The sequence below is a fragment of the Oncorhynchus nerka genome, linkage group LG22, assembly GCF_034236695.1.
Source record: "Oncorhynchus nerka isolate Pitt River linkage group LG22, Oner_Uvic_2.0, whole genome shotgun sequence".
Lineage (NCBI taxonomy): Eukaryota > Metazoa > Chordata > Actinopteri > Salmoniformes > Salmonidae > Oncorhynchus > Oncorhynchus nerka.
Window position 1 is genome coordinate 6,439,274 of NC_088417.1, and position 17,500 is coordinate 6,456,773.

The following is a 17,500-nucleotide window of genomic DNA, read 5'->3' on the forward strand; positions in this document are numbered from 1 at the left end:
ATCAGCACTACAGGTAACATCAACAAATATGTTAACGATCTGAGAGACAAGGCAAGAATCAATCAATCAATCTTTTTTTTATATAGCCCTTCATACATCAGCTGATATCTCAAAGTGCTGTACAGAAACCCAGCCTAAATCCCCAAACAGCAAGCAATGCCGGTGTAGAAGTACGGTGGCTAGGAAAATCTCCCTAGAAAGGCCAAAACCTAGGGAGAAACCTAGAGAGGAACCAGGCTATGAGGGGTGGCCAGTCCTCTTCTGGCTGTACCGGGTGGAGATTAGAAACCTAGAGAGGAACCAGGCTATGAGGGGTGTTGAAACTGGAGCAGAAGCATGGCCAGGTGGACTGGGGACAGCAGTCCTCAGGCCAGGTAGTCCTGAGGCATGGTCCTAGTGCTTAGATCCTCCGAGAGAAAGAGAGAGAGAAAGAAAGAGAGAGAGCGAATTAGAGAGAGCAAACTTAAATTCACACAGGACACTGGACAAGACAGGAGAAATACTGCAGATATAACAGACTGATCCTAGCCCCCCGACACATAAACTACTGCAGGTTAAATAAAGAAGGGCCTTCTATGCCATCAAAGGAACATAAAATTCAACATACCAATTAGGATCTGGCTAAAAATACTTGAATCAGTCATAGAGCCCATTGCCCTTTATGGTTGTGAGGTCTGGGATCCGCTCACCAACCAAGAATTCACAAAATGGGACAAACTCCATATTGAGACTCTGCATGCAGAATTCCTCTGTGTACAACGTAAAACACCCAATAATGCATGCAGAGCAGATTTAGGTCAATACCCACTAATTATCATAATCAGAGAAAGAGACGTTCAATTCTACAACCACCTGAATGGAAGTGATTCACAAACCTTCCATAACAAAGCCATCACCTACAGAAGGATTAACCTGGAGAAGAGTCCCCTAAGCAAGCTTGTCCTGGGGCTCTGTTCACAAACACACCCTACAGAGCCCCAGGACAGCAGCACAATTAGACCCGACCAAATCATGAGAAAACAAAAACATAATTACTTGTCGCAAAAAGATAATTACTTTATACGTTGGAAAGAATTAACAAAATAACTGAGCAAACTAGAACGCTATTTGGCAGAGAGTACACACTGACCACTGTATCTGACCCAAACTTAAGGAAAGCTTTAACTATGTACAGACTCAGTGAGCATAGCCTTGCTATTGAGAAAGGCCATAGGCAGACATGGCTCTCAGGAGAAGACAGGCTATGTGCACACTGCCATCAAAACGAGGTGGAAACTGAGCTGCACTTCCTAACCTCCTGCCCAATGTATGACCATATTAGAGAGACATATTTCCCTCAGATTACACTGATCCACAAAAAAAATGAAAACAAATCCCAATTTTGATTAAGTCCCATATCTACTGGGTGAAATTCCACAGTGTGCCATCACAGCAGCAAGACTTGTGATCTGTTGCCACGAGAAAAGGGCAACCAGTGAAGAACACACACCATTTTCTGGATAAGAGCGTCTGCTAAATGACTTAAATGTAATGTAAATGTTAAATGTAAATGCAACCCATATTTATGTATATTTACTTCCACGTTTGTACTTTAACTATTTGCATATCATATGACATTTGAAATGTCTTTATTCTTTTGGAACTTTTGTGGGTGTAATGTTTACTGTACATTTTTATTGTTCGTTTGACTTTTGTTTATTTATTATCTGTCTACCTCATTTGATTTGGCAATGTTAACATACTGTATGTTTCCCATGCCAAGAAAGCCCTTCAATTGAATTGAAAATTGAGAGAGACAGAGAGGAAGATACCATCTCCAGCCTTTAAACTTAAAAGCAAAGACAATTTACAAAACAAAAAGCAAAGAGCTTTTTAAGGGTCACTGGAAGCCTTCTAAGTGGAACATACGCCTGGGAGAGAGAGAACTCTGAGAGAGGGAGGGAGGGAACTCTGAGAGGGGGAGGGAGGGAACTCTGAGAGGGGGAGGGAGGGAGGGAGAGAACTCTGAGAGGGGAGGGAGGGAACTCTGAGAGGGGAGGGAGGGAACTCTGAGAGGGGGGAGGGAGGGAGGGAGAGAACTCTGAGAGGGGGGGGAGGGAGGGAGGGACGGAGGGAGGGAGGGAACTCTGAGAGGGGAGGGAGAGAGCTCTGAGAGGGGAGGGAGGGAGGGAGAGAACTCTGAGAGGGGAGGGAGGGAACTCTGAGAGGGGGAGGGAGGGAGGGAACTCTGAGAGGGGAGGGAGGGAGGGAGGAAGGGAGAGAACTCTGAGGGAGGGAGGGAGGGAGGGAGGGAGGGAGGGAGGGAGAGAGGGGGAGGGAGGGAACTCTGAGATGGGGAGGGAGGGAGGGAGGGAGGGGAACTCTGAGAGGGGGAGGGAGGGAACTCTGAGAGGGGAGGGAGGGAGGGAGGAGAGAACTCTGAGAGGGGGAGGGAGGGAGGGAGGGAGAGAACTCTGAGAGGGGGAGGGAGGGAGCTCTGAGAGGGGGAGGGAGGGAGGGAGAGAACTCTGAGAGGGGAGGGAGGGAACTCTGAGAGGGGGAGGGAGGGAGGGAGAGAACTCTGAGGGAGGGAGGGGGGAGGGAACTCTGAGAGGGGGAGGGAGGGAGCTCTGAGAGGGGAAGGGAGGGAGGGAGAGAACTCTGAGGGAGGGATGGAGGGAGGGAGGGAGGGAGAGAGGGAGGGAACTCTGAGAGGGGGAGGGAGGGAGCTCTGAGAGGGGGAGGGAGGGAGGGAGAGAACTCTGAGAGGGGGGAGGGATGGAACTCTGAGAGGGGGGAGGGAGGGAACTCTGAGAGGGGGAGGGAGGGAGGGAACTCTGAGATGGGGGGAGGGAGGGAGGGAGGAAGGGAGAGAACTCTGAGGGTGGGAGGGGGAGGAGGGAGGGAGAGAGGGGAGGGAGGGAACTCTGAGAGGGGGAGGGAGGGAACTCTGAGATGGGGAGGGAGGGAGGGAAGGAGAGAACTCTGAGAGGGGGAGGGGGAACTCTGAGAGGGGGGAGGGAGGGAGGGAGGAGAGAACTCTGAGAGGGGGAGGGAGGGAACTCTGAGAGGGGGAGGGAGGGAGAGAGGGAGGGGGCTTCTAAGTGGAACATACGCCTGGGAGAGAGAGAACTTTGAGAGAAAGCTTTGATAAGACAGAGGTAATGGACCACAGGGGGGAGGGAGGGAGGGAGGTAGGGAGGGAGGGAGGGTGGTCCAGGACTCTACCTGACAAGACCCTTTCATTCTCTCCGACTCATGTTTCTCCCTCTCTGCTACTTGCATGGGAACAATGTCTGATTAGCTGGGCTGTCTCTCTATAGCAGTCAAATTCAGCATTAGGTCTTTTTATTTATATTTTATTTAGTTCTAAGAACATTAACTGCCATTTAATTTTGTTTTGTTAGTGTGAAGCAGAGTACCATCAACAGATATAGTACCATCATTAGATATAGTACCATCATTAGTTATAGTACCATCATTAGATATAGTACCATCATTAGTTATAGTACCATCATTAGATATAGTACCATCATTAGATATAGTACCATCATTAGATATAGTACCAGTAGTACCATCATTAGATATAGTACCATCATTAGATATAGTACCATCATTAGATATAGTACCAGTAGTACCATCATTAGTTATAGTACCATCAACAGATATAGTACCATCATTAGATATAGTACCATCATTAGTTATAGTACCATCATTAGATATAGTACCATCATTAGTTATAGTACCATCATTAGATATAGTACCATCATTAGATATAGTACCATCATTAGATATAGTACCAGTAGTACCATCATTAGATATAGTACCATCATTAGATATAGTACCAGTAGTACCATCATTAGATATAGTACCATCAATATATATAGTACCATCATTAGATATAGTACCATCATTAGATATAGTACCATCATTAGATATAGTACCAGTAGTACCATCATTAGATATAGTACCATCATTAGATATAGTACCAGTAGTACCATCAACAGATATAGTACCATCATTAGATATAGTACCATCATTAGATATAGTACCATCATTAGTTATAGTACCATCAATAGATATAGTACCATCATTAGATATAGTACCAGTAGTACCATCAATAGATATAGTACCATCATTAGATATAGTACCATCATTAGTTATAGTACCATCATTAGATATAGTACCAGTAGTACCATCATTAGTTATAGTACCATCATTAGTTATAGTACCATCATTAGATATAGTACCATCATTAGATATAGTACCATCATTAGATATAGTACCAGTAGTACCATCATTAGATATAGTACCATCATTAGTTATAGTACCATCATTAGATATAGTACCAGTAGTACCATCATTAGATATAGTACCATCATTACATATAGTACCATCATTAGTTATAGTACCATCATTAGATATAGTACCATCATTAGATATAGTACCATCATTAGATATAGTACCATCATTAGATATAGTACAATCATTAGATATAGTACCATCATTAGCTATAGTACCATCATTAGTTATAGTACCATCATTAGTTATAGTACCATCATTAGATATAGTACCATCATTAGATATAGTACCATCATTAGATATAGTACAATCATTAGATATAGTACAATCATTAGATATAGTACCATCATTAGATATAGTACCATCATTAGCTATAGTACCATCATTAGATATAGTACCATCATTAGCTATAGTACCATCATTAGATATAGTACCATCATTAGATATAGTACCATCATTAGCTATAGTACCATCATTAGATATAGTACCATCATTAGCTATAGTACCATCATTAGATATAGTACCAGTAGTACCATCATTAGATATAGTACCATCATTAGATATAGTACCATCATTAGATATAGTACCATCATTATATATAGTACCATCATTAGATATAGTACCATCAATAGATATAGTACCATCATTAGATATAGTACCATCATTAGATATAGTACCAGTAGTACCATCATTAGATATAGTACCATCATTAGATATAGTACCATCATTAGTTATAGTACCAGTAGTACCATCATTAGATATAGTACCATTATTAGATATAGTACCATCATTAGATATAGTACCAGTAGTACCATCATTAGATATATTACCATCATTAGATATAGTACCATCATTAGATATAGTACCATCATTAGATATAGTACCAGTAGTACCATCATTAGTTATAGTACCATCATTAGTTATAGTACCATCATTAGATATAGTACCATCATTAGTTATAGTACCAGTAGTACCATCATTAGATATAGTACCAGTAGTACCATCATTAGATATAGTACCATCATTAGATATAGTACCATCATTAGCTATAGTACCATCATTAGATATAGTACCATCATTAGATATAGTACCATCATTAGCTATAGTACCATCATCAGATATAGTACCATCATTAGTTATAGTACCATCATTAGATATAGTACCAGTAGTACCATCATTAGATATAGTACCATCATTAGATATAGTACCATCATTAGATATAGTACCATCATTAGATATAGTACCATCAATAGATATAGTACCATCATTAGATATAGTACCATCATTAGATATAGTACCAGTAGTACCATCATTAGATATAGTACCAGTAGTACTATCATTAGATATAGTACCATCATTAGATATAGTACCATCATTAGATATAGTACCATCATTAGATATAGTACCATCATTAGTTATAGTACCATCATTAGATATAGTACCATCATTAGATATAGTACCATCATTAGTTATAGTACCATCATTAGATACAGTACCATCATTAGATACAGTACCATCATTAGATATAGTACCATCATTAGATATAGTACCAGTAGTACCATCATTAGATATAGTACCATCATTAGATATAGTACCATCATTAGATATAGTACCATCATTAGTTATAGTACCAGTAGTACCATCATTAGATATAGTACCATCATTAGATATAGTACCATCATTAGATATAGTACCAGTAGTACCATCATTAGATATATTACCATCATTAGATATAGTACCATCATTAGATATAGTACCATCATTAGATATAGTACCAGTAGTACCATCATTAGTTATAGTACCATCATTAGTTATAGTACCATCATTAGATATAGTACCATCATTAGTTATAGTACCAGTAGTACCATCATTAGATATAGTACCAGTAGTACCATCATTAGATATAGTACCATCATTAGATATAGTACCATCATTAGATATAGTACCATCATTAGCTATAGTACCATCATTAGATATAGTACCATCATTAGATATAGTACCATCATTAGCTATAGTACCATCATCAGATATAGTACCATCATTAGATATAGTACCATCATTAGATATAGTACCAGTAGTCATCATTAGATATAGTACCATCATTAGATATAGTACCATCATTAGATATAGTACCATCATTATATATAGTACCATCATTAGATATAGTACCATCATTATATATAGTACCATCATTAGATATAGTACCATCATTAGATATAGTACCATCATTATATAGTAGTAGTACCATCATTAGATATAGTACCAGTAGTACCATCATTAGATATATACCAGTAGTACCATCATTAGATATAGTACCATCATTAGATATAGTACCATCATTAGATATAGTACCATCATTAGATATAGTACCATCATTAGTTATAGTACCATCATCAATAGATATAGTACCATCATTAGATATAGTACCATCATTAGATATAGTACCATCATTAGATATAGTACCATCATTAGATATAGTACCATCAATAGATATAGTACCATCATTAGATATAGTACCATCATTAGATACAGTACCATCATTAGATAGTAGTACCATCATTAGATATAGTACCATCATTAGATATCAGTACCATCATTAGTATATAGTACCATCATTAGATATAGTACCATCATTAGATATAGTACCATCATTAGATATAGTACCATCATTAGCTATAGTACCATCATTAGCTATAGTACCATCATTAGATATAGTACCATCATTAGATATAGTACCATCATTAGCTATAGTACCATCATCAGATATAGTACCATCATTAGATATAGTACCATCATTAGATATAGTACCAGTAGTACCATCATTAGTTATAGTACCATCATTAGATATAGTACCAGTAGTACCATCATTAGATATAGTACCATCATTAGTTATAGTACCATCATTAGATATAGTACCATCATTAGATATAGTACCATCATTAGTTATAGTACCATCATTAGATATAGTACCAGTAGTACCATCATTAGATATAGTACCATCATTAGATATAGTACCAGTAGTACCATCATTAGATATAGTACCATCATTAGTTATAGTACCATCATTAGATATAGTACCATCATTAGTTATAGTACCATCATTAGATATAGTACCATCATTAGTTATAGTACCAGTAGTACCATCATTAGATATAGTACCAGTAGTACCATCATTAGATATAGTACCATCATTAGATATAGTACCATCATTAGATATAGTACCAGTAGTACCATCATTAGATATAGTACCAGTAGTACCATCATTAGATATAGTACCATCATTAGATATAGTACCATCATTAGATATAGTACCAGTAGTACCATCATTAGATATAGTACCATCATTAGCTATAGTACCATCATTAGCTATAGTACCATCATTAGTTATAGTACCATCATTAGATATAGTACCATCATTAGATATAGTACCATCATTAGCTATAGTACCATCATTAGCTATAGTACCATCATTAGTTATAGTACCATCATTAGATATATTACCATCATTAGTTATAGTACCATCATTAGATATAGTACCAGTAGTACCATCATTAGATATAGTACCATCATTAGTTATAGTACCATCATTAGTTATAGTACCATCATCATTAGTTATAGTACCATCATTAGATATAGTACCATCATTAGTTATAGTGCCAGTAGTACCATCATTAGATATAGTACCATCATTAGATATAGTACCATCATTAGATATAGTACCATCATTAGTTATAGTACCATCATTAGATATAGTACCATCATTAGATATAGTACCATCATTAGATATAGTACCATCATTAGATATAGTACCATCATTAGTTATAGTACCAGTAGTACCATCATTAGATATAGTACCATCATTAGATATAGTACCATCATTAGATATAGTACCATCATTAGTTATTATAGTACCATCATTAGATATAGTACCATCATTAGATATAGTACCAGTATCATTAGATATAGTACCATCATTAGATATAGTACCATCATTAGATATAGTACCATCATTAGATATAGTACCATCATTAGATATAGTACCATCATTAGATATAGTACCATCATTAGTTATAGTACCATCATTAGATATAGTACCATCATTAGTTATAGTACCATCATTAGATATAGTACCATCATTAGATATAGTACCATCATTAGATATAGTACCATCATTAGATATAGTACCATCATTAGATATAGTACATCAGTAGTACCATCATTAGTTATAGTACCAGTAGTACCATCATTAGTTATAGTACCATCATTAGTTATAGTACCATCATTAGATATAGTACCATCATTAGTTATAGTACCATCAGTTATAGTACCAGTAGTACCATCATTAGATATAGTACCATCATTAGTTATAGTACCATCATTAGATATAGTACCAGTAGTACCATCATTAGTTATAGTACCATCATTAGTTATAGTACCAGTAGTACCATCATTAGATATAGTACCATCATTAGATATAGTACCATCATTAAATATAGTACCATCATTAGTTATAATACCATCATTAGATATAGTACCATCATTAGTTATAGTACCAGTAGTACCATCATTAGATATAGTACCATCATTAGTTATAGTACCATCATTAGATATAGTACCATCATTAGATATAGTACCATCATTAGATATAGTACCATCAATAGATATAGTACCAGTAGTACCATCATTAGATATAGTACCATCATTAGATATAGTACCATCATTAGATATAGTACCATCATTAGTTATTGTACCATCATTAGTTATTGTACCATCATTAGATATAGTACCATCATTAGTTATTGTACCATCATTAGATATAGTACCATCATTAGATATAGTACCATCATTAGATATAGTACCATCATTAGATATAGTACCATCATTAGTTATAGTACCATCATTAGTTATTGTACCATCATTAGATATAGTACCATCATTAGTTATTGTACCATCATTAGATATAGTACCATCATTAGATATAGTACCATCATTAGTTATAGTACCATCATTAGTTATAATACCATCATTAGATATAGTACCATCATTAGTTATAGTACCAGTAGTACCATCATTAGATATAGTACCATCATTAGTTATAGTACCATCATTAGATATAGTACCATCATTAGTTATAGTACCATCATTATATATAGTACCATCATTAGATATAGTACCATCATTAGTTATAGTACCATCATTAGATATAGTACCATCATTAGATATAGTACCATCATTAGTTATAGTACCATCATTAGTTATAGTACCAGTAGTACCATCATTAGATATAGTACCAGTCATACCATCATTAGATATAGTACCATCATTAGTTATAGTACCATCATTAGTTATAGTACCATCATTAGTTATAGTACCATCATTAGTTATAGTACCATCATTAGATATAGTGCCAGTAGTACCATCATTAGATATAGTACCATCATTAGATATAGTACCATCATTAGATATAGTACCATCATTAGTTATAGTACCATCATTAGTTATAGTACCAGTAGTACCATCATTAGATATAGTACCATCATTAGATATATTACCATCATTAGATATAGTACCATCATTAGTTATAGTACCAGTAGTACCATCATTAGATATAGTGCCAGTAGTACCATCATTAGATATAGTACCAGTAGTACCATCATTAGATATAGTACCATCATTAGATATAGTACCATCATTAGATATAGTACCATCATTAGTTATAGTACCAGTAGTACCATCATTAGATATAGTACCATCATTAGATATAGTACCATCATTAGTTATAGTACCATCATTAGATATAGTACCATCATTAGTTATAGTACCATCATTAGATATAGTACCATCATTAGTTATAGTACCATCATTAGATATAGTATCATTAGATATAGTACCATCATTAGATATAGTACCAGTAGTACCATCATTAGTTATAGTACCAGTAGTACCATCATTAGTTATAGTACCATCATTAGTTATAGTACCATCATTAGTTATAGTACCATCATTAGATATAGTACCATCATTAGTTATAGTACCAGTAGTACCATCATTAGATATAGTACCATCATTAGTTATAGTACCATCATTAGATATAGTACCAGTAGTACCATCATTAGTTATAGTACCATCATTAGTTATAGTACCAGTAGTACCATCATTAGATATAGTACCATCATTAGATATAGTACCATCATTAAATATAGTACCATCATTAGTTATAATACCATCATTAGATATAGTACCATCATTAGTTATAGTACCAGTAGTACCATCATTAGATATAGTACCATCATTAGTTATAGTACCATCATTAGATATAGTACCATCATTAGATATAGTACCATCATTAGATATAGTACCATCAATAGATATAGTACCAGTAGTACCATCATTAGATATAGTACCATCATTAGATATAGTACCATCATTAGATATAGTACCATCATTAGTTATTGTACCATCATTAGTTATTGTACCATCATTAGATATAGTACCATCATTAGTTATTGTACCATCATTAGATATAGTACCATCATTAGATATAGTACCATCATTAGATATAGTACCATCATTAGATATAGTACCATCATTAGTTATAGTACCATCATTAGTTATTGTACCATCATTAGATATAGTACCATCATTAGTTATTGTACCATCATTAGATATAGTACCATCATTAGATAAAGTACCATCATTAGTTATAGTACCATCATTAGTTATAATACCATCATTAGATATAGTACCATCATTAGTTATAGTACCAGTAGTACCATCATTAGATATAGTACCATCATTAGTTATAGTACCATCATTAGATATAGTACCATCATTAGTTATAGTACCATCATTAGATATAGTACCATCATTAGATATAGTACCATCATTAGTTATAGTACCATCATTAGATATAGTACCAGTAGTACCATCATTAGTTATAGTACCATCATTAGTTATAGTACCAGTAGTACCATCATTAGATATAGTACCATCATTAGATATAGTACCATCATTAAATATAGTACCATCATTAGTTATAATACCATCATTAGATATAGTACCATCATTAGTTATAGTACCAGTAGTACCATCATTAGATATAGTACCATCATTAGTTATAGTACCATCATTAGATATAGTACCATCATTAGATATAGTACCATCATTAGATATAGTACCATCAATAGATATAGTACCAGTAGTACCATCATTAGATATAGTACCATCATTAGATATAGTACCATCATTAGATATAGTACCATCATTAGTTATTGTACCATCATTAGTTATTGTACCATCATTAGATATAGTACCATCATTAGTTATTGTACCATCATTAGATATAGTACCATCATTAGATATAGTACCATCATTAGATATAGTACCATCATTAGATATAGTACCATCATTAGTTATAGTACCATCATTAGTACCATCATTAGATATAGTACCATCATTAGTTATTGTACCATCATTAGATATAGTACCATCATTAGATATAGTACCATCATTAGTTATAGTACCATCATTAGTTATAATACCATCATTAGATATAGTACCATCATTAGTTATAGTACCAGTAGTACCATCATTAGATATAGTACCATCATTAGTTATAGTACCATCATTAGATATAGTACCATCATTAGTTATAGTACCATCATTAGATATAGTACCATCATTAGATATAGTACCATCATTAGTTATAGTACCATCATTAGATATAGTACCATCATTAGATATAGTACCATCATTAGTTATAGTACCATCATTAGATATAGTACCAGTAGTACCATCATTAGATATAGTACCAGTAGTACCATCATTAGATATAGTACCAGTAGTACCATCATTAGATATAGTACCAGTAGTACCATCACTAGTTGTAGTACCAGTAGTACCATCATTAGATATAGTACCAGTAGTACCATCATTAGATATAGTACCAGTAGTACCATGATTAGATATAGTCCAGTAGTAACATCATTAGATATAGTACCAGTAGTACCATCATTAGATATAGTACCAGTAGTACCATCACTAGTTGTAGTACCAGTACTACCATCATTAGTTATAGTACCAGTAGTACCATCATTAGATATAGTACCAGTCGTACCATCATTAGATATAGTACCATCATTAGTTATAGTACCATCATTAGTTATAGTACCATCATTAGTTATAGTACCATCATTAGTTATAGTACCATCATTAGATATAGTGCCAGTAGTACCATCATTAGATATAGTACCATCATTAGATATAGTACCATCATTAGATATAGTACCATCATTAGTTATAGTACCATCATTAGTTATAGTACCAGTAGTACCATCATTAGATATAGTACCATCATTAGATATATTACCATCATTAGATATAGTACCATCATTAGTTATAGTACCAGTAGTACCATCATTAGATATAGTGCCAGTAGTACCATCATTAGATATAGTACCAGTAGTACCATCATTAGATATAGTACCATCATTAGATATAGTACCATCATTAGTTATAGTACCAGTAGTACCATCATTAGATATAGTACCATCATTAGTTATAGTACCATCATTAGATATAGTACCATCATTAGTTATAGTACCATCATTAGATATAGTACCATCATTAGATATAGTACCAGTAGTACCATCATTAGTTATAGTACCAGTAGTACCATCATTAGTTATAGTACCATCATTAGTTATAGTACCATCATTAGTTATAGTACCATCATTAGATATAGTACCATCATTAGTTATAGTACCAGTAGTACCATCATTAGATATAGTACCATCATTAGTTATAGTACCATCATTAGATATAGTACCAGTAGTACCATCATTAGTTATAGTACCATCATTAGTTATAGTACCAGTAGTACCATCATTAGATATAGTACCATCATTAGATATAGTACCATCATTAAATATAGTACCATCATTAGTTATAATACCATCATTAGATATAGTACCATCATTAGTTATAGTACCAGTAGTACCATCATTAGATATAGTACCATCATTAGTTATAGTACCATCATTAGATATAGTACCATCATTAGATATAGTACCATCATTAGATATAGTACCATCAATAGATATAGTACCAGTAGTACCATCATTAGATATAGTACCATCATTAGATATAGTACCATCATTAGATATAGTACCATCATTAGTTATTGTACCATCATTAGTTATTGTACCATCATTAGATATAGTACCATCATTAGTTATTGTACCATCATTAGATATAGTACCATCATTAGATATAGTACCATCATTAGATATAGTACCATCATTAGATATAGTACCATCATTAGTTATAGTACCATCATTAGTTATTGTACCATCATTAGATATAGTACCATCATTAGTTATTGTACCATCATTAGATATAGTACCATCATTAGATATAGTACCATCATTAGTTATAGTACCATCATTAGTTATAATACCATCATTAGATATAGTACCATCATTAGTTATAGTACCAGTAGTACCATCATTAGATATAGTACCATCATTAGTTATAGTACCATCATTAGATATAGTACCATCATTAGTTATAGTACCATCATTAGATATAGTACCATCATTAGATATAGTACCATCATTAGATATAGTACCATCATTAGTTATAGTACCATCATTAGATATAGTACCAGTAGTACCATCATTAGATATAGTACCAGTAGTACCATCATTAGATATAGTACCAGTAGTACCATCATTAGATATAGTACCAGTAGTACCATCACTAGTTGTAGTACCAGTAGTACCATCATTAGATATAGTACCAGTAGTACCATCATTAGATATAGTACCAGTAGTACCATGATTAGATATAGTCCAGTAGTAACATCATTAGATATAGTACCAGTAGTACCATCATTAGATATAGTACCAGTAGTACCATCACTAGTTGTAGTACCAGTACTACCATCATTAGATATAGTACCAGTAGTACCATCATTAGATATAGTACCAGTAGTACCATCATTAGATATAGTCCAGTAGTACCATCATTAGATATAGTACCAGTAGTACCATCATTAGATATAGTACCAGTAGTACCATCACTAGTTGTAGTACCAGTAGTACCATCATTAGATATAGTACCAGTAGTACCATCATTAGATATAGTACCAGTAGTACCATCACTAGTTGTAGTACCAGTAGTACCATCATTAGATATAGTACCAGTAGTACCATCATTAGATATAGTACCAGTAGTACCATCATTAGATATAGTCCAGTAGTACCATCATTAGATATAGTACCAGTAGTACCATCATTAGATATAGTACCAGTAGTACCATCACTAGTTGTAGTACCAGTAGTACCATCTATATATATTGTACCATCACGGCTGTGTTATTGCCAGGAGAGTGGATCTTGGTCAACTATTGTTAAAGTCTTGTTCCTTTCCCCTCCCCTGCTTTTCTGTCACATGTCATGTCTCTCGCACCAAGAAAATGTATTCAAATATGCTTCTTGTGATTGAATGTTCCTTAATAGTAAAATATGGACGTTTTTTACGATTTCCTGAACAGCTAAAAAGTTTTTTAGATACCTCTTGTAACTGTCCTGTTTCCCCTCCGCAGCACAACATGCCGTTCTGGAGAATCTCCAGCCACTCTGACCTCATGGCCCTCCACCATGCTCTGGACCTAGAGTACTTGTAGCTACCGCCTGGCACTACACCTCCCAGCCCCGAAACTGGCCCCTACCGGCCCCTACACCTACTGGCCCCTACCGGTCTCTACATCAACCTGCTGGCCCCTACATCAACCTGCTGGCCCCTACCAGTCTCTACATCAACCTACTGGCCCCTACATCAACCTACTGGCCCCTACATCGACCTACTGGCCCCTACCAGTCTCTACATCAACCTACTGGCCCCTACCGGTCCCTACATCAACCTGCTGGCCCCTACCGGTCTCTACATCAACCTACTGGCCCCTACATCAACCTGCTGGCCCCTACCGGTCTCTACATCAACCTACTGGCCCCTACATCAACCTACTGGCCCCTAACGGTCTCTACATCAACCTGCTGGCCCCTACCAGTCCCTACATCAACCTGCTGGCCCCTAGCAGTCTCTACATCAACCTGCTGGCCCCTACCAGTCCCTGAATCAACCTACTGGTCCCTACCGGTCCCTACATCAACCTGCTGGCCCCTACCAGTCCCTACATAAACCGGCTGGCCCCTACCAGTCCCTACATCAATCTACTGGCCCCTACATCAACCTACTGGCTCCTACCGGTCTATACATCAACCTGCTGGCCCCTACCGGTCTCTACATCAACCTGCTGGCCCCTACCAGTCCCTACATCAATCTACTGGCCCCTACATCAACCTACTGGCCCCTACCGGTCTATACATCAACCTGTTGGCCCGACCGGTCTCTACATCAACCTGCTGGCCCCTACCAGTGCCTACATCAATCTACCAGCCCCTACATCAACCTACTGGCCCCTACATCAACCTACCGACCCATACATCAACCTGCTGGCCCCTACCGGTCTCTACATAAACCTGCTGGCCCCTACCGGTCTCTACATCAATCTGCTGGCCCCTTCCGGTCTCTACATCAACCTACTGGCCCCTACCTCAACCTACCGACCCCTACATCAACCTGCTGGCCCCTACCGGCCCCTACATCAACCTGCTGGCCCCTACCGGTCTCTACATCAACCTGCTGGCCCCTACGGGTCTCTACATCAACCTACTGGCCCCTACCTCAACCTACCGACCCCTACATCAACCTGCTGGCCCCTACCGGCCCCTACATCAACCTGCTGGCCCCTACCGGTCTATACATCAACCTGCTGGCCCCTACCGGTCTCTACATCAACCTACTGGCCCCTTCCGGCCCCTACACCTACTGGCCCCTACCGGTCTCTACATCAACCTACTGGCCCCTACATACCCGCTGGCCCCTACCGGCCCCTACATCAACCTACTGGCCCCTATCTGCCCCTAAATCAACTACTGGCCCCTACCGGTCCCTACACAACTACCACCTACCTACCCTACACAGCTACCACCAACCTACCTTACTCAGCTACCACCTACCTACTCTACACAGCTACCACCTACCTACCCTACACAACTACCACCTACCTGCTCTACACAGCTACCACCTACCTACTCTACACAGCTACCACCTCCACCTACCTACTCTACACAGCTACAACCTACCACCTACCTATCTTACACAGCTACCACCTGGGCCCTTCCGGCCTCAAAATGCTTCTATACCTACCTGACCCAAGCCCTCCACATATCTTAACCACTCTACCAGGCCCTACTTCTCCACTTCACACTGCAACCTTTCAACTTTCACCAGCGCCACTTCAGTCCCCACACCTAGTGACCCCCTCCAGCCCAGAATAGGCCCCCTGTGACGCCTGCTTGCCTTCCGCGTGTCCTCCTCTTCCTCCCTCCTGTCATGTCTTCCTCTTCCTCTCTCCTGGCGTGTCCTCCTCTTCCTCTCTCCTGGCGTGTCCTCCTCTTCCCCTCGCCTGTCATGTCCTCCTCTTCCTCTCTCCTGGCGTGTCCTCCTCTTCCCCCCCCCTGTCATGTCCTCCTCTTCCTCTCTCCTGGCGTGTCCTCCTCTTCCTCTCTCCTGGCGTGTCCTCCCCAACCTACCACTAGAGAGAAGAAAATAAGCTTAAAGAAAAGAGAAACTGAGCAGTGACACCGTGTTGACACCGGGTTGACACCGTGTTGACATGCGGCCACAATTCGTCTTAATAATGAACTGTTTTATTGTTTTGTTGTTCTGATGTAGAGGAGTGGAGAAGAGTGAATAATTCACGGCGTTGCAGCTGCTTGCTGTGGTTACTGTGAATTGGCTGCGGCTTTCTGAAGCCGTCAAAGTGTTTTATGGCCCCGTCTATCTGTCTGTCTGTCCCTCTTGGCCGGGAGTCTGACACTAACGACTAACGCTGAAGCCTGGAGTTGCCTGGACTGACCGGGTCACAGAGCTCAGCTACACTACAAGTCGCACCAAACCCCCCGACTGAGGGCGACAACAAACTCTCCATCGAAATCTCTCGTTTTTTCTGATTCTCTCTCTTTTTCTGTATCACGCTTTCATTCTCTCTCTCTCTCTCTCTCTCTCTCTCTCTCTCTCTCTCTCTCTCTCTCTCCCCCTCTCTCTCTCTTTCTCTTTCTCCCACTCTCTCCGTGGTATATAGAGACAGAGG

The 17,500-nt window shown here is 37.5% G+C and overlaps 1 protein-coding gene across 4 annotated transcripts in view; it reads left to right on the forward strand.

Annotated features, from left to right (window-relative positions):
- Positions 1-17,500, forward strand: part of LOC115127598 (eyes absent homolog 1) — a 160,716-nt gene that overhangs the window by 142,424 nt on the left and 792 nt on the right. For all 4 annotated transcript variants that reach the window (XM_065006874.1, XM_065006876.1, XM_065006875.1 and 1 more), the window contains one exon: positions 14,888-17,500. This exon is cut by the window's right edge and continues 792 nt beyond it. In XM_065006874.1, coding sequence (XP_064862946.1) covers positions 14,888-14,968 — 81 coding nt within the window. In that variant the 3' untranslated portion in view covers positions 14,969-17,500. The remainder of the gene's footprint in view (positions 1-14,887) is intronic.